Source organism: Ranitomeya variabilis, chromosome 5 (assembly GCF_051348905.1).
Source record: "Ranitomeya variabilis isolate aRanVar5 chromosome 5, aRanVar5.hap1, whole genome shotgun sequence".
In the NCBI taxonomy this organism is placed as follows: domain Eukaryota; kingdom Metazoa; phylum Chordata; class Amphibia; order Anura; family Dendrobatidae; genus Ranitomeya; species Ranitomeya variabilis.
The window spans coordinates 99,900,370-99,926,025 of NC_135236.1; the positions used below are offsets into that span (position 1 = coordinate 99,900,370).

Consider the following 25,656-nt stretch of genomic DNA (forward strand, 5'->3'; position numbering starts at 1 on the left):
ATCGGGTAAAATAGGAGTTAACCCCTTCACCCGATCTGCAGGGACGCGATCATTCCATGACGCCACATAGGCGTCATGGGTCGGATTGGCACGGGTTTTCATGACGCCTACGTGGCGTCATGGGTCGGGAAGGGGTTAAATTAGTGATATTTGCTAAAATAAACATTGACTGAGCAGTGTGTGATATTGAACAATGTCTACCAACTCAATCGCACTGACCACAGTGTAAATGTCCATCTTTTAAAATGCACTGCCAATGTGTTAGGTAAACTATTGTTGACAAATTAAACGCTACCCCGCCATCTTTACATTTGCAATTTTACTTTTTTTTCTATTAACTTTTTTTTGTTCAGAATAGTCACTTTTCAGTGTCACATATGTCTTGCATTGGTGGCCCAACACCTTTCATTATTCATGCTTGTATGGTGGAAGCAAAGCTGAACTTTGAGATTCTGAAAATCCAAGAAAACCTGCTTTTTGTCCACAGCTTTTTTACTGCCAAGTGGTTAGGTTTTAACGGCAGAAAAATAAAGCATTAGAAAAACAAAACAAAAAAATTAAGTGTGAACATAGCATAATTAGGATCAATGAATGCAATTTCTGCATAAGCTTTGCTTTCCCTTACCGAGGGAATTTGACATCCACACTGGTACAAGTAAAGAGACCATCACAATCAGTTTTTACAAAGATTTACTTGGTTTCATATGGCAGGTATTACAAAGATAGTTGAATATTTACAGAAATATCTACAGACATGCCTAGAAACACGGCCAGAATGTCATATGGTTACGTTCAATACAAGGCAATTTGGAAAAGCGCAAGTTTACTTGACTTTACCACATAAAATAAACTATAGCATAGCTTAAGAAGCTTCTTCATCCTCAATCTTTGGAGCCAGGTAGTATTTCACATGCCCCATATCTGCAATTTTGTATTCCACCACTGAAAGAAAAATAGAATACATTAATATATTTTATTCATATTATGTATACACATACATACACTGAGGTAAGGCTCTTCACATCCAGAGCATGGCTTCAGTTTACAATAGCAGGGGCAACGCTCTGCAAAATCCACTATACACCTACTACCTTACATGGGTCCACTGTGGCGTCAGGACCACAAGAGACAAATATTCAGACCACGGCGATTATGTCCAACAATGTACAGCATAAATTTGCTATTTCTCCGGCCAAGCAAAGACTGCATAATACTCAATCTACACAGAACATTGTACTATTATTGCAAAAGTTATATTAAGGTCCAAGGTGGTTGCAATCCATCCCATAAGTAAATGCTGAAACCCTGGCGTCAAGTGTTTGGCTGCAAAGCCTACTTCAGTTTCCACCTTCCCACTTCCGAACCTTCAGTTTGCATGGTTTCAAAGCCTAGGTCCACTAGGTTCTACTCCAGAGAATAATGTGGTGGGCCAGTCCCATCTTACAGAAATGAACAGAATAAAAGCACCTTAATTCCTATTCTGTTATTAGCAGCCGCTCGACAGTGGAGGGATGAAAGCGCGCCCACCCCAACACCTCAGGCGCGTGGCAGTGCCAGTACTCGTGCACATCCAGGAATTCAGTCCAACCAGTGTTGTGACATGAGGGTCACAACTGAGCCATTGGCCACACACCAAGGGTGCACTGGATTGGCCTTATTTGCAAAAAAAAAAAAAAGAAAACACTTTCTTCTAAAAAACTAATCAAGTAAAAACTACTGCTGATTATCAGGCTAAGTCTCCTACATGGTTGTACAAGTAGTTAAATTACTCACCTAGTGGGATATCTGCCGACATGCTGAGGGTCACTGTTGGGGACAGGGGGGTGGCTTTGGTGAAGAAATTTAGATATCTCAAAGCAAATGTAAGCTGGACTGGCTCATTCATTTCTATTGTAACCTGAAAAGAGAAATTAAATCAAATTTTCACTAACAAGCATCAGATCTGGAATTTAACATTGTGATAATGTGCAGTACTTACGGCTTCCTCCTCTTTATCTACATTTGAGGTCTGTGACAGCTTGACATTTCCTGTTCCAAGTTCACCACTTGCGGAGAATTTGACTCCATCTTTCGCACATGAAATCACAACAGCATCTCCAATCTGGCTAAGATCTCTACAAATACGTGCAAACTCCCCAGATGGCATCTTTATAACACAACTATACTCCTGCTCCTGTTGAGAGAACAATGAAACCATTAATATTTCAACACACAGAAACTAAACAGACAAAGTTCTGCCATTATATTGTTAGATGTGCCCCTGAAGTGCTCATCCACTTACATGTAGCTGCAGTCACTATGTGCAATGACTTCGTGTAAGCAGAGCATAATGGAAGCAACTCCACCTCCTGAGCTCTCGAGTACAAAGCCTCGCTTTACAATAAATGCAGCTGTAAGCCAAGGACAGACGAGAGCAAGAGGGAGAAGGTCCCATTGGTGGAAATAAGTCAATGATTCCTCCAACTGAAGGTACCATTAGCACAAGTGTAAGGGGCTTCTTATCCAGGTACATAATGATTTATATTTAATCTTAATAAGCCGATTGACAAAAGCCTCATGAACAGGAGAAAGAAAACCAAGGCTTCACCTTCATGAGAAACGGAAATAAAACTTACTGGAATTCCTAACTGCTCAACATCCAGATCCATCAGCTTCATCTCATAGTCAGAAACCTTTTCTTGATCTAAAGAGAAAAACGTATTAAATCCATCCTTCATAGACGGACTGGATAAAAAGACTGAGTACAATAGTAAGCAAAATTCACAATAGACCGGGAATTAGGATTGAAGAGGTTGTGCGTTCTAAAATGACAAGGCTGCAGACACACTGACAGCAGACTCGTGATCATTCCAGCATGTACCTAACCCTCATAGCACACACCGCGTGTCACCATCGGGGAACGGAGGTCATGTGACCATGATATGCCCACTCCCCCACCAGAAGTAGACTAGACTGTTTCCGGTGTGCTGAGGGGAAGTGTATTGAGCGAGGCCAGAAAGTCTAGTGACTGCAGACTCGTTATTTAGACCAAACAACCCCTCCTCAAGGGCTCGTTCACACGACAATTTTAGCAGTTGTGTGATGCAGAGTATCAGAAAATGGAAACCAATAAGTATATGCAAATTGAAAATTGCACATCCCCCAAAAAATTAGACTTTTTGATGAAAAAGAAATTTACAGCAATTAAAAGCACCAAAAGGTGTGTATGCTAACACCTCAGCAAAAAAAAATCAAAAAAAAAAAAAAAATCAGCAAGAATAGCCCATGTGTTCAAACTAAAATAATGGGCACAGATATGAAGTTGGAACATACAAAAAAAAATAACAAAAACTGATACCCCCAATAATGTAATAGAATAAAAAAAAAATCTGAAGAATGGGTGTGTAATAAATGTGATACGGGAGCCTAATAGGGATGAGGCAAGCATAAAAAAAAAATAAAAACTTGATAATGGTCAATATAGAAAAACCATGAATGGTAAAAAAAATAAAAAAAAAATCAACCCATGGACGTAAAAAAACCGAATCCAGCCAGCTGTATCTGGAGACAAGGAGGTGGACAGAGGCCAACACGTATCACATTCGCCACACACAGCAACTTTGTCACTTCAGAAAACGCACTACTCGGCACACTCATGCATAAGCAGTGATTCAAGGCATTTTTTGAGACACAAAAAAAAACCGCACCCTTTTTCTTTGTAAGTGATAAAAGTCTCAGCGGACAACCAGGGAGCCCAGCCCGGACAAGTACCAAGACCACAAAGGACAAGAAAACACCGCCACACTGGATGGTGAAAAAAATAGAAGCTTACATTTTATTCTGCCTCCTGTAGTGACGTTTCGGTCACAAGACCTTTATCAAGGTCTTGATAAAGGTCTTGTGACCGAAACGTCGCTACAGGAGGCAGAATAAAATGTAAGCTTCTTTTTTTTTTACCATCAAGTGTGGCGGTGTCTTCTTGTCCTTTGTGGTCTAAGAACCAACACAAGTCTGCAGGATTTGTAATGACGGGACAATTATTTAACATGTAGATGCACTAGATTTTAATGGAAAACAAAGCTTACTTGGGGATTCAAACACCATTGTGACTGTATCGGCATTGTCCTCGGCTCTTAGAGTAATTATGTCTTCACTCGCTGCACACTTCAAGATTTTTGACATACTGCAAAAGATAAAAGTTTAATTAGGTAAAATGGCAAATATTCAGGATTGTAAATTTTTAAACTTGCAGAAATTGTCTGAAAACTTGCTGGTTTTCTACATCTCTGACCATTTATGAGAATGTAAAAGACTAAAGCTGCACGTGCATTGCAAGATAATCACGAACGAGTGTCGTTCTAAAGGCTAGTTTCACATGTAAACTGGCAACCGATCACTTGTTCGTAGGGTGAAATGATCTTTTGTGCAGCGAAAAGATCATTTTCAATGGAGCATCACAGGACTTGCACGTCTAAGAACAATGGCAGATTATGTGCACTGAGCCATGAGAGCTTTGACTAGTCAAGGGGGCTGTTCATGTGCCCAGTCTAGTCGGCCCACTGCGCAGAAGTCTCTGCACTTGCGATCATGCGCAGTGTGCCTCTCTGAAGCTGGTACACATATTCCCGACTCAGAGGATCAAAGATGAGAGCAGAAGGCACGCACATATGTGAGGTAAGCATAGTGCTTGTGATTATGCCAGCTAGTCTGGGGACACCAACGCCACCTTGACTAGTCAAAGCCCTCAGTTACATATCATAAATGGACTTCAGAAATACTTTCTAAAGATCTGTTTATGTAATGTAATACAGGGACTGTAGGCAGGGTATTTACATATGCAGACAACTGCTGGTGGTTCACGGGACCAGACAGGCTCCCTTTCTTTAACTTTCCAGTCTGCCAAAATTTTGGAAATGTGAACACTCTTGGTTGGGTGTCCATCTGCTGTAGTGGAAGAATTGTCGGCCCCTATTATATTTCTACTCTCGTGAAATTTATGCCACTTCCATGGTGTAAAGGCCCCGTCTCACTAAGCGATTTACCAACGATCACGACCAGCGATACGACCTGGCCGTGATCGTTGGTAAGTCGCTGTGTGGTCGCTGGGGAGCTGTCACACAGACCGCTCTCTCCAGCGACCAACGATCAGGGGAACAACTTCGGCATCGTTGAAACTGTCTTCAACGATGCCGAAGTCCCCCTGCAGCACCCGGGTAACCAGGGTAAACATCGGGTTACTAAGCGCAGGGCCGCGCTTAGTAACCCGATGTTTACCCTGGTTACCAAAAAAAACAAACAGTACATACTCGCCTTTCGGTGTCCAGGTCCCTTGCCGTCTGCTTCCTGCTCTGACTGAGATCCGGCCGTACAGTGAGAGCAGAGCGCAGCGGTGACGTCACCGCTGTGCTCTCACTTCTCACTGTACGGCGGCACTCAGTGAGAGCAGGAAGCAGACGGCAAGGGACCTGGACACCGAAAGGCGAGTATGTACTGTTTGGTTTTTTTTACATTTACGCTGGTAACCAGGGTAAACATCGGGTTACTAAGCGCGGCCCTGCGCTTAGTAACCCGATGTTTACCCTGGTTACCAGTGAAGACATCGCTGGATCGGTGTCACACACACCGATTCAGCGATGTCAGCGGGGCCTCAACGACCAAAAAAAGGTCCAGGCCATTCCGACACGACCAGCGATCTCGCAGCAGGGGCCTGATCGCTGGTACGTGTCACACATAGCGAGATCGCTATGGAGGTCGCTGTTGCGTCACAAAACTTGTGACTCAGCAGCGATCTCGCTAGCGATCTCGCTATGTGAGACGGGGCCTTAAGGCCATAGGGGCTCCAGATAGTAATGAAGATAAAATATTAGTTTATCACAACTTGCATCTTCTCTTACACATAACCCACTGGAGTTCAGTAATTAAAATTGACTGATCACAGATTAGTTTTAACGTTTGTCCACCACGGTAGCAAAGTTTGTCAAAGGAAACAGCATGTGCAAACACGGCTCAATCTTATTCAGAGACCTTTAGACTAAAAAATACAACTTGAAAATCCACCAACACCCACATGTCGTAGGTCAGGTCCTTTTTTTTTTTTTTTTTCTTATAAATGGGTCTTTTCAGACACCAAATATTTTTCTTAATTTTTTTTTTTAACTGGAAAAAGATGAATGACTGACTTGTATCGTTGAATATATAAACTTTTTTTTTTTTTACTTTGGACCACATATAATTGCAGTCCCCATTGGGGACTTGAAATAACTTGTCCACTACTTTTATGTTGATGATAGGGCATCAATGTCTGATCGGCCAGGGCCAGCACCACCGCTGATCAGCTATTATCAGTGCCGGCCAGAAGTACTTCCTTGAGGAGCTTGGCAGTCTATTTGAAGAGGCCGGGGCTTGTTACTGCACATATGCCTCCTATTCAGTTGGAGGCAGATGTGTAGGACCCCGCGGCAGCCACTAAGTAGACCGCCAAGCTTTGCAAGCAAGTTCTTCCGGCCAGCAATGACAGCTTATCAGAGGGGGTGCAGCGTGCCGGCCAGCCAGACATTGATGCTCTATCCTGACAACCTCTTGAACTTGTGAGCTTCACATGAGCACAAAGACAGCAACTCATGTGCAATGGTGAGAACGCAACACCCTGATCGAGTGGCTATAATGCCACAGAGCTCAACAGACGCATTGAAGGGCTTAACCAGCAGGTATTGGAGATGGCTTCAGTCACTGCTGTTAGAGCAGGGGTCTTAAAATAAACTCAGCTAGTTATATTGGCAACACATACAGAAAAAAAAACATTTTTTTGGAGGGGGCCGTATTTGTTGGACAAAGTAAATTTTTAGAGAAAATTTTTTTCAATACACCTTTCGATTTGTTTTTACATTTTTGAAGTTTGTTTTTTGAATGCCATTGATAGTGTTGCTTATGGTAGTTTTTATAGATTGTGTTGTTATGGATGTAGCGGATAAAATGTACACTTTTTTGGTTTACTTGTTTAGTTTGAATATAAAACATCGTTTTTAGTGGCAAAATATTTTTTCGTGCTCTTTTCTTGAATTCCAAGAACCCAACAACATAACCTTATACCAAAGTGATAGATCAGAATACCTTATACCAACGTAATAGATCAGATAAAATTTTACTTTTAATAAGTATCTCTAAAAACAGACACCACATAAAAAAGCAATCACCCTACAAGCCAACCGTGCTGACTACTTGCACCCTGCACAACAAATCCTGTTTAAAAGCCTACCTACCAGCGGAGGTTGGCACCCCAAACAAAAAATGGCGCCACCGCTCCTCGGCGGCTGTCCCTTAATCTCCTAGATGGCCCTGTGCTGGTGAATCACAATCATCCAGTTATACACACAGGAAAGAGAAGTAAGAGAGATTGCCAATCTGAGGACTAATAACAAGAGGTAGACAATGATGGCAATGTGCAATAGGGTGAATAGTACCACAATAACAAAGTGATAGGTGCATAGAAATTTGTACCTCACTATGCTGTTCCCTGCTGATGTAAAACCTGCCTGACAGCAGAGGTAAGCACCCTACTTGTCAGCAGATATGGAGCCCCCGCTCCACAACGACTCTACCCAAGAGTCCCTAATTATTATCTAATAGATCCAGATGATAAACCCATCGGGTGGCCGTGTGATAGGCAGTCAGAAAAACAATGTCAATATAGAACAGATGAAAGTTCGATGACATATGGTGATAACTAGTAACTGAATAATTCTTTTAACAGCAAGCAAAAGAGGTACTTATGATTTTAGATGCCCAGTGACCTCTGGCTACTTGCACCCTACAAAGCAAATCCTGTTGCAAAGCCTACCTACCAGCGGAGGTTGGCACCCTAAACACAAAAATAACTGAATTACTCAGTTATCACCATGTGTCATCGACCGTTCATCTGTTCTATATTAACATTGTGTGTTTTTCTGACTGCCCATTATCGAGTACACAGCCACCCGATGGGTTTATCATCTGGATCTATTAAAAAATTGAGTCGCTGTGGAGCGGTGGCGCCATATCAGCAGGGAACAGCATAGTGAGGTACTAATTTCTATGCACCTATCACTTTGTTATTGTGATAATATTCACCCTATTGCATTGCCATCATTATCATGGTCTACCTCTTATTAGTCCTCAAATTGGCAATCTGTTACTTCTCTTTCCTGTGTGTATAATTGGATTATTATGTGACTCACCAGCACAGGGCCATCCACGAGATTAAGGGACAGCCGCCGAGGAGCGGGGGCACCATTTCTCATTTTGTTTGGGGTGTCAACCTCCGCTGGTAGGTAGGCTTTAAAACAGGATTTGCTGTGCAGAGTGCAAGTAGCCAGCACGGTTGGCTGTATGGTGATTGCTTTTATCGGTTTGTGTCTGTTTTAGAGATACTTATTAAAAGTTCAATTTATCTGATCACTTTGGTATAAGGTTATGCTCTTGGGTTCTTGAATTTGTGACCTTATTAGTACATCTTTGAACGTTTCAGTCTTTTCTTGATTTCCCCCTCCATCTTTATCGTCTTACAATTAGCACCATATAGTAATTCTAGCAAACATCTTAGTAATGTCCCCCATCTTGTCGTAACACCCCATCCTGGTCCTCCAAGGAAGTTCATGCCCATCCCGCAGTAACGGCCCATTATGGTACTCATCTTGCCGTAGTGGCCCCATACACAAAAAAAGTTAAGATTCTCCCCACCTGTCCTCCATTTCCTTGGCATCTTTTCTGCACGTGAGCTAGTTACTGCAGACCCCTTAATCGCAGCTCAGTTCCAGCAGCCAACGGTAGAGCTTATAACTGAATGTGAGACAAGCTCTCAGTACAGCAATACCAATGCTAGCCAAAGCGGAAATCTGAGTGTCGCTGCTTATGACGTCACTGCCATGTGCCGAAACACTGATGTCAGTGGCTGGCCTGATTGGCCGGTCTCTGCACGGTGATACATTTCAATTGAAGATGCGTCTAAATAAAATAAAGTGCTGCTGTCTGTGGCTCCAGGACCAGGCCACGATCGGCAAGGGGTCTGCAGGCCGCATCAAGCAGCTTAAAGGGAACCTGTCACCCCCAAAATCCATGGTGAGGTAAGCTCACTGTCATCAGGGGCTTATATACAGCATTCTGTAATGCTGTAGATAAGCCCCCAATGTTACCTGAAAGAGGAGAAAAAGAGGTTAGCTTATACTCACCCAGGGGCGGTTCCCGCTGCGGTCCGATGGATGTCTCAGGTCCGCTCCGGCGCCTCCTATCTTCATCAGATGACGTCCTCTTCTGGTCTTCACACCGGACCTGAGACACCCATCGGAGCGGGACCGCCCCTGGGTGAGTATAATCTAACGTCCTTCTCTTTCAGGTAACATCGGCGGCTTATCTACAACGTTACAGAATGCTGTAGATAAGCCCCCGATACCGGTGAGCTTACCTCACCATCGATTTTGGGGGTGACAGGTTCCCTTTAAGGGTATGTTCCCACAGTCCAGCACCCTCGGCTTTCCTGCGGAGACGCACATGCGGCACCACTTTCTAGACAGCAGTATGTCTATATCTTGCGGAGAATCTCAGTCTCCGCAAGATAAATGTCACCCGTACAATGTATTGGGCACGATGATTCCAGACGGTTCAATGAACAAATGCTGAATCACCTCATCGCTCAATAGCCGGCAGCACTTTGGATGGAGCGGACTTGTGCTGTATCCGAAGCATTGCCGATTCCTGACCGTAGGAACATACCCTCAGGGTGTTTGTATGTGTGTTTGAGGCCCTGGCGCTAAAGGCAACACCGCTGGCTCCCGTTGTGCTGCGGGCCCAACTCCTGAGCCTGCACCATGATACATCATGAAGCAGGAAGGAAATAAGTCCAGTGAAGCGTTGACAGCTGCCCCCATCCTCCCGTCTCAGGGCCTTCTTGTGTGAAGTGACAATGCCCAGCTGTATGTGCCCTGCATGATCCCTGTACAGAGCAGTTGGCACGTTTATATGCAGGACTCCTTCCATTGGCCCTGACCAATCTAGCCATGGCCGCTCTTGATTAACTGGCGGGTATTTCGCTACATGTGGGACTGTACAATTAGCAGCTGTCAGTTCCCAGACATCCCCGCCTAACGGAACTTTTAATTCGCACTACGACTTGAATAATCCGCCATCACGGAGGACGGAGGCTGCCGGTGTCACATGTGGCGCCAGTCACACGAGGCTCCGCCCACTTTGTTTTCCCGCCCGAATCATCGCGCTCAGATGCAGTGACGTCATCAACAAAATGAAGGAAAGAAAACGGCGCCAGAGACAGACAAGAGCGGACATGTCTGCGGAGCGCTCAGCACTGCACACACCGCGGCACGTCACTGAGCACAGCCGCCTGTGCACATTACACCTCCCCCACATAACCGCGGCCCCGCCACCTCGTACCTGCTCATCTTGACGCCGATGGATTGGTTTCGGTCGCATCGATAGGTGTCAAATCCGTCGGAGCGGAGGGTGAGCTGCACCAGGGAGACGTGCGACGAGTCCATGCTCTGCAGGCTGATGCCGCTGGACGTGATGTCCCAGCACGCCTCGTCGATCAGATCCTTCAGCGCCTCCAGAACCTTCTTCAGGATGCTGCCCTGCACTAGTCTGGCCTCAAACATGGTGGCGGAGAATCAGTCACTAACAGCGCTGCGAAGGATGATGCGTTTCCCGCCTCCTGCACTGACCGAGCTCCGGCTGCAGCTCTCGCCTCCTGTCCGCTCACACTCTGGCGCCCAATAAGCCGGGCAGCGCCGCCTCCCTACGCTTATATGGAGCGCGTCACGTGATCTCTGCGTCACGTACAGGAGAAGGCGCCAAATTCGTTTCCCGCCTTCTGCGCTCCTTGTCTGTGGAGAATAGAAGCTGCCGGTGTGTGACCGGCCCGCCTGCGTGTGTGTGACCGGCCCGCCGCTGTGTGCAGGCCTCTCACAGCCAGGCGGATCTGTACACAATCTGTAGTGCAGACGTGTGTGGTATCTGTGAGGTAATCTGGTCGCTGGCCACAAGTGACATCGGCTGCAGAAGGACTTCAGTAGTTCCAAGTCTGTAGGGACCATTTTTTTCATTGTGTGAGGTAAACTGGATGACACATAAATAAACTGTTTTTTTCTTTTAAACCCATTTTTTTTCCAGGCACTTTTAGACGTCCATACCCATCGGATGTACTGGCCACACGTCTCCTGACCATGCTTCCATGCAGCTGTCACGCTCGGTGATGGGAGACGCGTGGCCAGTCCGTGCACTGCGACCCCAGACGTCTATAAGAGCCGACAATTTATCCCTCCTGTCTCCATAGAACGTTATCGGCACCAGCTGCCATCCCCAGCCTCACTAATAGAGCATTCTGTCTTCAATAAATGCAGATGTTACCTGAGAATGACAGGTCTGTTCCGCAGGAGAAAGAAGCAGATTTCTCTAAGATATTACTAATTATCTTATTTTCACTCTACTTCTTTATTAAAACAATTAACGAACTCTTTACCTAAGGCCGAAGTCACACTAGAGCGTAATACGGATGAGTGCTATGAGATAAAAAAAATCACATAACACTCGGACCAATGTTAATCTATGGTGCAGCTCCCATCATCCCTTGTTTTCTCGGCCATATTATACGTGCGAGAGAAATCACAGTATGCTGCAATTTGCACCATATATCGGTCAAGAATCGCTAATGAAAGTATGGATGCGAGAAAAACTTACCACATGGACCATCAGTGTGCCTTGCGAGTAATACGTACTGGTAATTCACCTCAGGTCAGGCGAGGCCAACTACCGCTGAAGTCACTGAGCATGCACAGATTCCCCACCTGACCCACAGTGAACTGACAGCGTGGGAAAATGTTCAGAAACTTTCCCACGCTACAGAGTTCATCTCCGGTCAGGCGGGGAGGCTGCGCAGGCAGCTTTTCATTCATTCCCTGGTTTACAGCCCGGCCTGTACGATTAGCAGCGCTCCCGGTTCTAAAATGTAAATGACCCCAGATATGGATTACAACGTGGGACATGACTGTACAGTGGACAGGTATGGGATATTGTTGCTTTTTTTGGAATTTTTTTACAGGAGAACGAGGGCTTCGCTTGGATTGAGAGTGTAATAAATATGCTAAACCTGCGTTTAATTATTTCATTAAAATACTTTATTCTTAAAGTGTATGTGTATTTTTAACCCTTTCATACTATTGGATTAATAGTGGATAGGTGTATTATTGACACCTCTCCATTATTAACCAGGCTTAATGTCACCTTACAATAGCAAGGTGACATTAACCACTTATTACCCCATATGCCAATGCTACAGGGCAATGGGAAGAGAGAGGCCAAGTGCAGGAATAGGCGCATCTTACAGATGCACCTTTTCTGGGGTGGCTGGGGGCAGATGTTTTTTTGCCAGGGGGGGGGGCCAATAACCATGGTCCCTCTCTAGTCTATTAATATCTGCCCTCAGTCACTGGCTTTCTCTCTGGCGGAGAAAATTGCGTCGGAGTCCATGACAGGTTTTTCCTTGAATTAATCCTTTAACACCTACAGCTCCCAAATTTTACACACATATAGTACTAACATTATTAGTGAGGGACATATAAAAATCTAACTGTTCTGCAATGGTTTACTGTATGTAAACCATGTTTCATATCTTGTCGGGTTCTGCAATGATTTTACAGAACCCGACAATTGAATTATCGGCTATCCTGCTTTCTAGCTCTGTATGAAATATAGATACACTGCTCAAAAAAATAAAGGGAACACTTAAACAACAGAATATAACTCCAAGTAAATCAAACTTCTTTGAAATCAAACTGTCCACTTAGGAAGCAACACTGTTTGACAATCAATTTCACATGTTGTGCAAATGGAATAGACAACAGATGGAAATTATCGGCAATTATCAAGACACACTCAATAGGGGAGTGGTCCTCCCACTTGCCCTGTAGTGGTGGCAAGTGGGGTAAAGAGGGGTTAATGTCACCTTCCTATTGTAAAGTGACATTAAGCCAGCTTAGGTGTCAATAAGGCACCTATCCATTACTTATCCTATAGTTGTTAAAGGTCAAACACCACACAGTAAGAAAAAAGTCTTTTAATGAAATAAAACAATATACACAGTTTTTCCATCTTTATTAATCTGCCATTCCAAGCGAAGCCCTCGCTCTCCTGTGAAAAATGTCAAAATAATAAACCAACAATATACTCATACCTGTCCGGCATATAGATAGTCCCATGCAGTAATCCATATCTGGGGTATAAGCAGTTTACAACCAGGCGCGCTGCTAATGCGACCGCTCCCGACTGTAAACTACTGGGGAATGAATGTAATGCTGGGAGCAGAGCTTCAGTGACTAACGGTGACGTCACTGAAGCTGCGCTCCCTGGCGGCATGAACTCTTGAGCGTGGGAAAATGCCAGCTGATTACTGTTTGCCACATGGGTTTTTTTTGCCTTCCTCTGGATCGGCATGTTAGGTTAGGCTATGGGTTGAACTAGATGGACTTAAAGTCTTCCTTTAACCTTAATAACTATGTTACCTGTGAGTTTTGTCTGGTTGGTTTTAAAATGTACGGGGGACTCCACGTAGTTTTTTTTCTTTCATTCATTCTCCACTGCTCGCTGGGCGAAGGGCTGACAGCCAGCTTCAGCACCACTCGCAGGGGAACAGCGCTTACTGTAGCGTTGCTTCCCGGCGGCCGTCCGTGTGGTACTGATGCAGCACACGGGAGGCACATAGTTTCCACACGTGTGCCGCATGTAGAACACACAGACACATGGACATGGATATCTCTGGTACCATGTTTACCAGTACCAGAAATATCAGGATGTGTGAAACCGGGCTAACCCAGCTCACTTCCCTGCAGTTTAACCCCTGAAATGATAACAATAGAAAAGCAACATTTAGAGCCCAGAGGGAGGAGGCCCCAACAGCCCTTCAATCGATGCCCCTGTGTCATCACCGCGGGGGTTTGATCAGTTGCTGTGGTGATCTGTTGTCGTGTTCACCAAGCTCTAGCAAGTTAGATCATGTGCAGTGCATGATCTAAGGCTGGTTTCACACTTGCGTTGGGCAGAGCTGCGGAGGGCTGCATAGTTCCTCCATTAAGCCCCGCCCACTGCCCACCTCTTCCATTCAGCTGCGCTGACCGCATCAAAATGCAACAATGTTGCTTTTGGCGCAGCATCAAAACGACGCATGCGGAGGCATCCGCATACATTCGCATGACCTGTGTACCCAATGTTAAATGCTGACGTAGGCAGAGCTGAATGGAAGAGGTGTGGCAGTGGGCGGGGCTTAAAGGAGGAACTACGCACCCCTCCGCAGCTCTAACCAACGCAAGTGTGAGACCAGCCTATCCAACTTGTGAGTGCACCACTGACCGTTATAAAGCATTGCAATGCTAGTGTATTGCAATGGTTTATAAAAGTGATCAGAGATGTAAAAGTGAGAGTGACTGTCCCCCTGTTTAACCCCTTCAGTGAACACTGTAAAAAAATAAAAATGGTCAAAAAACTATGCTTTTTAATCATACCGCCGAACAAAAAGTGGAATAAAATACGATCAAAAAGTCGAATGTAAATAAAAATGGTACTGCTAAAAACGTAATTTTGTCCTGTAAAAAACAAACAGCAATGCAGCTCCGTTAGCAGAAAAATAAAAGTTATAGTACCCAAAATAAAGTGATGCAAAAATATTTATTTTTTCTGGAAAAATATTTTTTATTGTGTAAAAGCACCAAAACATAAAAAAAATATAATTATGCTATCGCTGTAATCATACTGACCCAAAGAATAAAGTTGCCTTATCAACTTTACCACACGTGGAACCACATAAAAAAAACTCCCCAAAAAACGATTTCTGAATTGCTTGTTTTTTGTCTATTTTGCCTCCCAAAAATTGGAATAGAAAGTGATCAAAAATTATGTGCTCGAAACTGGTACCGATAAAAACATCTTATGTGCCCAAATATGGTACAGATAAAAACATCAACTCATCCTGCAAAAAACTAGCCATCACATGACTCTTGGTGGAGATGTGGAAAAATTATAGCCATCAAAATATGGCGATGTGCAATAAAAAGCGCCTTTTAGTGTGTGACAGCAGCCAAACATAAAACACGGATATTAATCTGGTATCGCTGTAACTGCACCGATCCGAAGAATTAAGTAATCTAATCACTTATACTACACGAGGAGCAGCGTAAAAAATAAATAAAATTGATTTGTTGATTTGGTCATTCTGCCTCTCAAAGATCGCAGTAAGGCTTGTCTCACATTTATCCTGCTCTCTACGCTGAGCGCTTACACCAGGGTTTCTGTGTAAATCACTGAAGTACGTGATTCAGATGGAACCCCCAGCGGAAGATCCCCTATAAAGAGGTAGATGGTGACACTGTGGATGCTGTCTGGCCTGAGATCCGGCAGTATCTGTCTTTTTTAGGCATTCATAAAAGAGCGGTTCACCATACTTTTGTGCACTTCTGAAAAGAAGGAAAACGCTGAACAGAAGCCAGATGGAGTCCAGAGTAACTCTGCTGCCTCATTATAGTGAATGGGGATCCCTCAGGGGTTTCATCTGAATCACATGACTCGGAGATTTTGATGGAAACCCCAACGTAAGTGCCCAGCGTAGAGCGCCGGATAAATGTGATCCAAAATGTTATGTAAAATGTTCCCAACAAAAAACTCAACTCAATCCACAAAAAAAGGAAGTCCCCACTCAGGCCCGTCATTTGTTAACGGAAATGAAGGGGGCTTACACGATACTGCTAGCACAAAGGCTCTGGAAAAGCTAAACGGCTCCTCTTCCCCAAAAAGAAATGCAGCAAATTCTGTGCTCCCAAATCCAAATGCCCCTCTAAACCATGTATGACTAAACCACATTTAGTGTCTACATGTTTGGCATTTCTGTAGTGATGAGAGCCCGTCTAATTTATAGGTGCATGTCCCCAGGGTATAATGCAGGGGCACTACAACGGCAGTTTGTAATTTTCACTCGGCAATATCCACTGCTGCTTGTTTTTGGAAAACACCCATGGAGTCAAAATCGTCCCTATATCCGTAGATATAAAAAGATACAAAACCTCAGATACAGAAACCATATTCTACAAGAATAGTCCTAAGGTTGTCTACCAGGACTAAAATGGGCTATAGCCCTATGGAGCACCCAATTAACATTAGAACATAGAAACATGGAGCACATAAGCCACAATAAATGAAGTAGTAGCTAAAAAGATATATTTTTAATGACAAGTTAATTAATAAGACACAGTGAAAACCACATTTCAAAATATTTTTTTTTTTAGCAAAAACAGCTGTTTAAATCTGGTCAAAAGGTGCACCAAAAATATGGTGTCACCCCACTGAATACGGGAAAGAGAACACAGAACCATAATCCTCAGCCAAGTGTAAATATATAAAGTGACAGTGCTAGTAATTATGCAAAAAGGAATTGAAAAATGACAGACTCACTATCGCTGCATAAAGGGCAATGCATAGTACCATTCATTTTATCAGGTCAGTGACCATCCCAGATTTTTAAACTTAGGGTACCGTCTCACAGTGCCACTTTGATCGCTACGACGGTACGATCCGTGACGTTCCAGCGATATCCATACGATATCGCTGTGTCTGACACGCAGCAGCGATCAGGGACCCTGCTGAGAATCGTACGTCGTAGCAGATCGTTTGAAACTTTATTTTGTCGCTGGATCTCCCGCTGTCATCGTTGGATCGGTGTGTGACACCGATCCAATGATGTGTTCGCTTGTAACCAGGGTAAACATCGGGTTACTAAGCGCAGGGCCGCGCTTAGTAACCCGATATTTACCCTGGTTACCATCGTAAAAGTAAAAAAAACAAACAGTACATACTCACATTCGCGTCCCCCGGCGTCCGCTTCCTGCACTGACTGAGCGCCGGCCGTAAAGTGAAAGGCTAAGCACAGCACAGCGGTGACGTCACCGCTCTGCTGTTAGGGCCGGCGCTCAGTCAGTGCAGGGAAGCGGACGCCGGTGGACGCGAATGTGAGTATGTAGTGTTTGTTTTTTTTACTTTTACGATGGTAACCAGGGTAAACATCGGGTTACTAAGCGCGGCCCTGCGCTTAGCAACCCGATGTTTACCCTGGTTACCCGGGGACCTCGGCATCGTTGGTCGCTGGAGAGCGGTCTGTGTGACAGCTCTCCAGCGACCACACAACGACTTACCAACGAACACGGCCAGGTCGTATCGCTGGTCGTGATCGTTGGTAAATCGTTATGTGAGACGGTACCCTTAATATACTCAAGGATGTGAGTGTGAACACGTGCCCCTACGCGCGTTTTGCATCGGCTTCCTCTGGGCCATCTTTTTAGGCGTGCACAGATCTGTGGTCACCCACACTTGTGCGCTAAAAAGAGGCCTAAAAATTTTTAGGCGAGCACAGATCTGTGGTCACCCACACTTGTGCGCTAAAAAGAGGCCTAAAATGATGGGACACCGCCGTAACACAGACCAGTCCAAAGTGACTCCATTTTCCTCATAAGTGAGTGGCTCCATCCGGAGTTTTGTATGAACCGTGGTTTTGGGGAATTTACACAGAAACCACACTGTAAGTGCTCAGCGGAGAGTGCAGGATAAATGTGAGCCGAGCTTTATTCTGATTTTTGTTGGTAGAATGAACAAATAGACAGCAGTACAAGAATAGTTCTTATTTTTATTTTTGCACTGTTTACAGTTCGGTATAAGTGATGAGGCGGATTTATTCTTCGGGTCAGTGTGACTACAGCGATACCAGATTTATATAGTTTTTTTTTTTAGATGTTGCTTTCACACAGTGATAATGCTTTTTTATTAAAAGTAGTTTTTTGATGCCATATCCTGAAAGATGTAGCTTTTTTATTTTTTGGTGAACAGAGCTGCCTGTGGGCTTATTTTTTGCGGGATGAGTTGCTGTCTTTTGGGTACCATTTTGGATTTTGGGGTACATAATAATAATAATAATTTTTATTTATATAGCGCCAACATATTCCGCAGCGCTTTACAACTTATAGAGGGGACTTGTACAGACAATAGACATTACAGCATAACAGAAATCACAGTTCAAAATAGATACCAGGAGGAATGAGGGCCCTGCTCGCAAGCTTACAAACTATGAGGAAAAGGGGAGACACGAGAGGTGGATGGTAACAATTGCTTTAGTTATAATATAATATAATATTTTTGGATTGCTTTTTATTCAGATTTTTCTGACACAGAATGAGCAAAACCCATCAATTCAGTTATTGTTTTTATTTTATTTTTTTGTGCGGTTCACCATGCAGTAAAAGTGATAAGACCAATTTGTTTGACGGGTTGGTACAATTTCATCGATACCAGATCTATATTTTTTTATGGTTTGCTATTTTTACACACTGAAAACAATATTTTAGCAAAATGAATTTGTTTTTGCATCATCATATTCTGAGAGCTGAAGCTTTTTTATTTTTTTGCTGACTGGGCCATATTAGGGCTTGTTTCTTGGGGGACGGTTTGGCATTTTCATTTGAACAGTTTTTATTTACATATGACTTTTTATTCACTTTTTTGTGAGTCAGTGTAATGAAAAAGTGACATTTTTGACGGTTTTTAATTATTTTTGTATGGTGTTCGCCAAACAGATTAAATAACATGCTAGTTTTATAGAGCATGTAGTTAAGGACGCATCAATGCTAATTATATGTACTTTTTTTTGTTACTTTTGTATTAACATAAACACTGCGTTTTGAATTGCGAAACACATTTTTGTGATTCGTGTGCGCTTTTTTAGTGTTTTTTAAAACTTTTTCACGATTGATTTGACGTTTTTCACTTTTTTACTGTGGAACTTGTATAATGTTTACTTTAATCACTGTTCTCAAACAGTGCAGTACTTGTGTACAGCAGTGCAAGAGAGCAGTCAGTGTCTCGCTGACACAGCCTGTGAGAACCAGGTTATTGCTGGATCTCACAGGCTACCGTACCCTGGGGTCATCATATGACCTCAGGGTACCATGGTAACCATCGGGACCCGCGATTCTCATTGCAAGGGTCCGATGGTTACGAAGGGAGTCTTGTGACCCCCTTGTAACAACTTAAATAATGCTGCTGTGATTGACAACGGTATTTCAGAGGTTAATCGGCCCTGGTCGGTTGCAAAACCGGTTGGGTCCGATACTGCAGGGTGTCAGCTGTTATGTACAACTGACACCTGTGGGAATTGCTCCTGCCGGGCTGCACTATTCCCTTGTTCCCAATCGCCGTTTTAAAACGGCGATGAGGGAATAAGTACACTTAACGACCGTCATTAAGGGGTTAAAAAGCTAAAATGGTTTCTGCGTTCTCTGCCTCATCTTTAATAGTGGCTGCAATAGTTCCCCAGATTAGTTTTGCTAGACCATGTAATTAGTGATGAGTGAGTGTACTCGTTGCTCGGGTGACCTCTGAGTATTTATGACTGCTCGGAGATTTAGTTTTCATTGGCAGCTGAATGATTTACAGTTACTAGCCTGCTTGATTACATGTGGGGATTCCCTAGCAACCAAGCAACCCCCACATGTACTCAGCTTGGCTAGTGGCTGTAAATCATTCAGCTGCCATGTTGAAAACGAAATCTCCGAGCAGTCATAAATACTCGGAGGTCACCCGAGCGTGCTGGGGAAAACCCGAGCAACGAGTACACTCGCTCATCACTACATGTAATGTAATAGTTTTATAGAGTTTTATAGAGAAGTCTGCACGGCCATGTCTGATATCTGAGCTCAGGAGAGTCTACCTAATGCAATATTTGGGAAGATGTGAAATGTCGCCTGGAATTTTTTCTACTGAACCACTTGAATTGACTGGTACATTTTTCTGAATCAATAGGACCTGTTCAATCAATAAAATTGTATTCAAATTTGATGTGCAGCAGATCAATTTGATCATCTCTAATAGTCATCGCTTATGTGGATTTCTTGTTTAAGTTTTGGCTGGAAAATTTCCCACCAAAACTGTGGTTCTTGCTGCGCAGTTTGCGCCTGAGGATTGTAACTGATCTTGATTGGATCCATCTTTGGACTCAGGGGTTTTGTTACCTGGGTAGAGTATCTGTGTCTCAGTAATGATCAGTTTTTTGAGAGCTGTTTTCCCATAAGTGGATAAAAAGGGGCTTCGGGGGGATTGTCACATTATACCTGTCAGGGACATATCACCGAGGAGTCCTCTTTGTACCAGTCCATTTTATTTTATCAAGGCCGTCTGTTAGACTGGGGCAAAATTGTCCTTATAAGTGAATTTGTAATGTCATTTGAAGCCAAGCCTATGGCTGAGATTATTCTTCTTATTAGTAATATTTATTAATTCTGTGATTACTCATTTTAATTGAGATTTATGTTACATAAGAAATAGTGTTGGTAATAAGGCAATGGCTCATAGTTCATCACGTACCGGTAAATAATTTCCTGATTTTCTTTAGTTTCTAGATGCAGGCTTAGTATGACCTATAATTCCATGGAAAAATAATGTAATATTAAATGTTCACTATGATGGTATTTCATGTTAAAATATTACCTCCTCGGAACAACTTATGAATGACATGTGTAAGGCTACGTTCACATTTGCGTTGCGTCGGGCGGAGCCGCGATGACGCATGTGTCATGCGCCCCTATATTTAACATGGGGGGCGCATGGACATGCGTTGTGTTGCATGCGTTTTTTTTGGCGCAAGCGTCAGGGCGCAGAGGACGCAGCATGTTGCATTTTTTTTGCGTTATAAAATGAACGCATGCGTCACAAAACGCTGCGTTTTGCATGCGTTTTTGCGTGCGTTGCCGACGCAGCACACAACAACGCAAATGTGAACGCAGCCTAAGACAGCCATGGATCACTGATACAACATCTGATATAAAGGTTTTTTTTTCACTCTCCCAGAGTGAGGGATATAAAGGAGATAATTTATACTTTTTTAAAAAGTTTATTATACCTATTTTTGTTTGTTAAAAAAAAAAAAGAGGAAAAAGGGTTTAAATGCAACAACTGGTTAGTTAATACAGCACCCCCTCGGAATGTCTTGCAGTGTATTGTGATATCGCAGCCATGTCGTCATGACATCAGATTGTGATGTCGCCGGTCGCTGCTTATAATTCCGTGTTATACCAGAACTGCTCTGAGGGTTTTGTAGGAGAGAGAAGGAGAGAGGAGAGCGTATACTACTGAGAAACAAATTTATTTTCTGTGCAGATTTTCTGCAATTCAACATGTTCTTTAACCATCTACTTGCTCCATCCCATGCTTTAGAAATGATGAATGGGAAATGGAACCTGTTCGGATGTTTCATGCTCAGACATGAGCTGGCTGGGTCATTTGATTCCATCCCTGACTCTTCAGAAAAAGAGACTAAAATTCCAACAAAGTCATGGAAACCGTTCTGGAAACGGGATAAGAGGAGCAAGGCTTATATTGTTCCACCGGATGCTGCTCCTGAAATAGTGGAGGAAAAACCAGGCAAAAAGTCATCAATCAAATCAGAACAAATAGAGGCGGGTCTGATTGAAATGCTGACCCCGTCAGTTAGGGAGGTAAATCCCATAAAGATCTCAACACAACTTCCTAAGCAGAAGAAAAGGAGGTTATTTGATTTTTTCATCAAAAAGTCTAGATCAGCAAAGGTTCATCCACTAGTCCCCAAATACAACACTGTTGGGACACAAGTAAGTGAGGAGGACCTCAATGACATCCAAATGGCTTCAAAGTGTACAAACTCTGATCCAGTCACTAAAGTCTCAGTATCAACACAGGTCGGATCCAGAGACCTAGAGATCGTCTCAAGGATGTCATCTTCACATGTCACCAGAAAAAATAACATTGCCATTCTGCCATCAGTTGAAGCACCAACAATTAAACAAGAGCGCTGTGTCTCTAGCCGCTGCCACCAGTCAGAAGTTGCTTCGTTGTCATCGAAGAAGCTGAGGGCTGTAACAAAATGGCCAGTTACTAAACATCTAGGATGGAAGAACATTAGTAGCAAAAGTGACACCATAACAAGTAAGCATCAGAATCCTCCTGCTGATGTGATACTTCATGTACACAGTTAGTGTTATCTTAGGCTTTCTTTAAGTTAAGAATTTCCTCAGAGGTTCTAAAATAGATTCTAGTGGGAATAATCATCACCCCATTACAATTTGTTTGCTTGTACAACTTATTGTAGTTTTAGACTTAGCTGAGATGAATAAAAATTATTTTGCAAGTGCTAAAATCATTTTTTTTCTTAGAGACATCTTGAAATGGCAATCCCGGCAATTTAAGCCGTCATACAAGGTGATGGGCTCTCTCTGTTATGCCTTCGTTCACGTCAGTAAACTTATGCCTATTTGGTCTGTCGTTCCTGTTAGGGATGCAATTGAAAGACTTAGCATCTGCCATCCTTGCAGACCAAAAAACATGACTTTCGGAGTCACAATGACATAATACTCTGCATTACAGAAGTATTAATATTTATCTGTACAATCCGCTATTATGGAGGCACTAAGTAATCACTGGGACAAAACTCCATAAACAGTGGAATATAATGGAAATCCTGTATTAAGACGTCCATCTATAACTTCACTAACATTTACTATGGATCGCATACAAGCCAATATTGACTATGGATAAAGAAATGAAAGGAGATCAAGAACTCGGCTTGGAGGTAAAAAAATAAATAAAAAAATCAAGATTACATTTATGAGAGCAAGTGAAACCTGAAGAAATGACTATACCAAGATAAGGAGTCTATCTTCTCAACAAGTGACTGACACCTAAACTGATATCCTCTTCAAAGATCTAGCTTTCTCTCTGTGTAACCCACTAGACTCCTTCTCATTAACAAAGGACATATTTTTGCAAGGAAGTTGATTTTCTAAAATTTGCACTATAAATCTGATGTGGTAGAGTTTTCCCCAAAAATACAAGGAAAGTAAGCACTGATGATGCTAGAATCTTTGGCTGAAGGCGAAATCATGACATCACAGGTAAACGATGGCAAACATTTATTTATTTTTTATTTTTTCATCCTTAAAAGGGGGGTTTCCCGATGAGGAAAAGTTCATTTTAATCAATAGATCTTGGAATAATTATAATTTCCTCAATGGGAGGTGTTTAAAGAAAATGTGCCTGTGCTGAGATAATCTTATAAATGTGCCCCTGCTGTGTCCTATGTAATGGCTGTGTCTGACCATACAGGAACATGGTCTGATCATACCACAGCTCCTGGGCAGGGAGGAAGCCAAAGACTATACAGACAGGACAGCACGGGATCACAGCTGTCACAAATTTATCTATTATTAATGGGGTAAAAGGGGGTGATTTAAACTTTTACATTTCGTTAAAAACTTTAATTTTTAGTCCCCTATATAGTGTAATGCTACAGTATTTTAATATATACCGAAAATCAGTCTTCCATTAAGCTGATGGAAGCTGGTGCCCACAAGCAATGCCATCTGATTCATTTAAATGGCACTGTTAGATATCAACAACAGCTTTTAAATGGTTAACAGGAGCGATCATAGCTCAGCTCTGGATACTGCCTTTAGAGACAGATGCCAGATATGTAATAAACCCTACATCAGACATGTGTAGAGCAGGCTCAGCTCACGGGCACGCTGTAACTTAGATACCAATATGTCATTTTGTGCTGATGGATCAGATTACATCACCTGTTTCTAAAATTTTTGATCATGAAGATTATTGAACAAAAATGTCATTAATGTACAGCTTTCACACATAAATGGCAAAAAAAAATGGATTTCTAAGACTCGAAAATAAAAATATCGCCTAGTGGTAATATACTGATTGATGTTTTCTCAAACTGTCTTGAAGTAATTCACTTCTCCATGCAGGCTCCTCTCATCCTCCAGCTACAATTAGAGGGTCTGTGATAGGACAGTCCATGAGGATCAACAGAATCTGTTTGGAGGACACAACTTTTGAGACAAAGGCAGCGGATCGTCATCAAATGATGTTACAAAAACTGGAAAATCCATCAAGGTTATGAGAAAGACAAGAACATTCCAAGAAATACTTTACCATAAGCATAGAATAAAACAATGAGATACCAGTACTCAGCTTTGTGCTTTTTACGATATATCCCAGTCAGTGGAAGGGTATGATCCAAATTTTGCCCAAACATTGAAAACAGAGGCATAGCTAGGAGTCGCCTCAGGAAAAGCGAAACATCTGAGTGGACTCCTAACCGGTAACCCTGATAACAACTACAGTGGTCAGCCTAATTGTAGGTATAGGGAAACCTCATTAGACAACCATGCTGTTATTGAAAATAAATCTCTACACAAAGACCAACACTGATATTACCCCCGATGATGACCATATTGTGGTAGATACCAGTCCTGCAGAACATATAAGATATCACTGTACAGTTATAGATACTGTTTAACAGGTGACGCTCTTACTGATGGAGTCATTCACTTTCCCGTCTTTTCCATCTGGCTCAGACCGACACGACAGCTTCTCCAGCCAGGACTCGTCTGCAGAGATTACAACAAAGACACATTTGACTTCTCACAGTTTCTGCATCGTCCCCCATCTATTGCCACCCTGCACTAACTAATTATCATACCAAATACCCCAATGCTGAGCCGCTGCTGCCGTATGTGTCCCTATTACAGTACCTGCTGTTTGGCTTAATAACTGTGATCCTCTTACTGTCCCACATAGTAATACCCCCCGCTGTGCCCCCAATAATAATTCCCACCACTGTGTCCCTTACATAATAATTGTCTCCTTTGTGCCCCCAGATAGTAAAACTGCCGCATAGAAAAATGGTAATTACTTACGGGTAATTTGATTTTCCAGAACCATGACAGCACCGCACGTGAGAGATGGCATCTGCCCCCAGGAACAGGAAACCTGTAGCAGAGATAAAAGAATGGGGCGGCCCCTCTCTCCTCAGTTTGTTTCAGAGTATGGAAGATGACCGCTTTGTTAGTACACAGTCATGTATTATATTTACATTGTATAACCGTTTGTTAGTTTCTATCTATACACATGTCTCCTTATATATATATATATATATATATATATATATATATATATATATATATATATATATATATATATATATATATATATATATATATATATATATTTACTCATATATAATAAGCTTTTCTCTTTTTCCTTTTTTTTTTTTTTTTTTTGTGAATCACACAACCATCACCAAGATAGGGCGGGAATTAATGCGGTGCTGTCATGGTTGTGGAAAATCAAATTAACCGTAAGTAATTACCATTTTTTCCCTTCACCATGACAGCACCGCACGTGAGAGGAAGAAATAGAAGACTCCTAGGGTGGGACAACAGCAGACAATACCTTTTACCTTTCTCCCGAAAGACAAGTTCGATAGACCTAAGTCTAGCCTATAATGTCGGAAGAAGGTAGAGGGTGAAGACATACTGCCGCTCTACAAATCTGTTCCACCGAGGCGTTTGCCCTTTCCGCCCAGGATGTGGGAATAGGACGCGTAGAGTGGGCCGTAACACCCTGGGGGGGAATTTGGCCAGAAGAGGAATAAGAAAGTGAAATAGCCGTACGCAACCACCGTGCAATAGTTGCTTTTGAGGCCTTTTTCCCCCTGTTTGTCCCCTGGAAGGCGACAAAAAGGGCTGATGACAGACACCAAGATTTTGTGGCTTCTATGTA

General features: G+C 42.9%; 1 protein-coding gene across 1 annotated transcript; it reads right to left on the reverse strand.

Moving 5' to 3' along the window:
• Positions 1-673: 673 nt before the first annotated feature.
• PCNA (proliferating cell nuclear antigen) lies at positions 674-10,928 on the reverse strand. The gene is made up of 6 exons (XM_077263042.1): positions 10,399-10,928; positions 4,065-4,162; positions 2,616-2,683; positions 1,979-2,173; positions 1,774-1,897; positions 674-942 (listed from the first exon to the last, which is right to left on the reverse strand). Exons 1-6 carry the CDS (start codon positions 10,617-10,619, stop codon positions 863-865), a joined length of 786 nt encoding a protein of 261 aa, XP_077119157.1. The 5' UTR covers positions 10,620-10,928; the 3' UTR covers positions 674-862.
• Between the last annotated feature and the right edge of the window lie 14,728 nt (positions 10,929-25,656).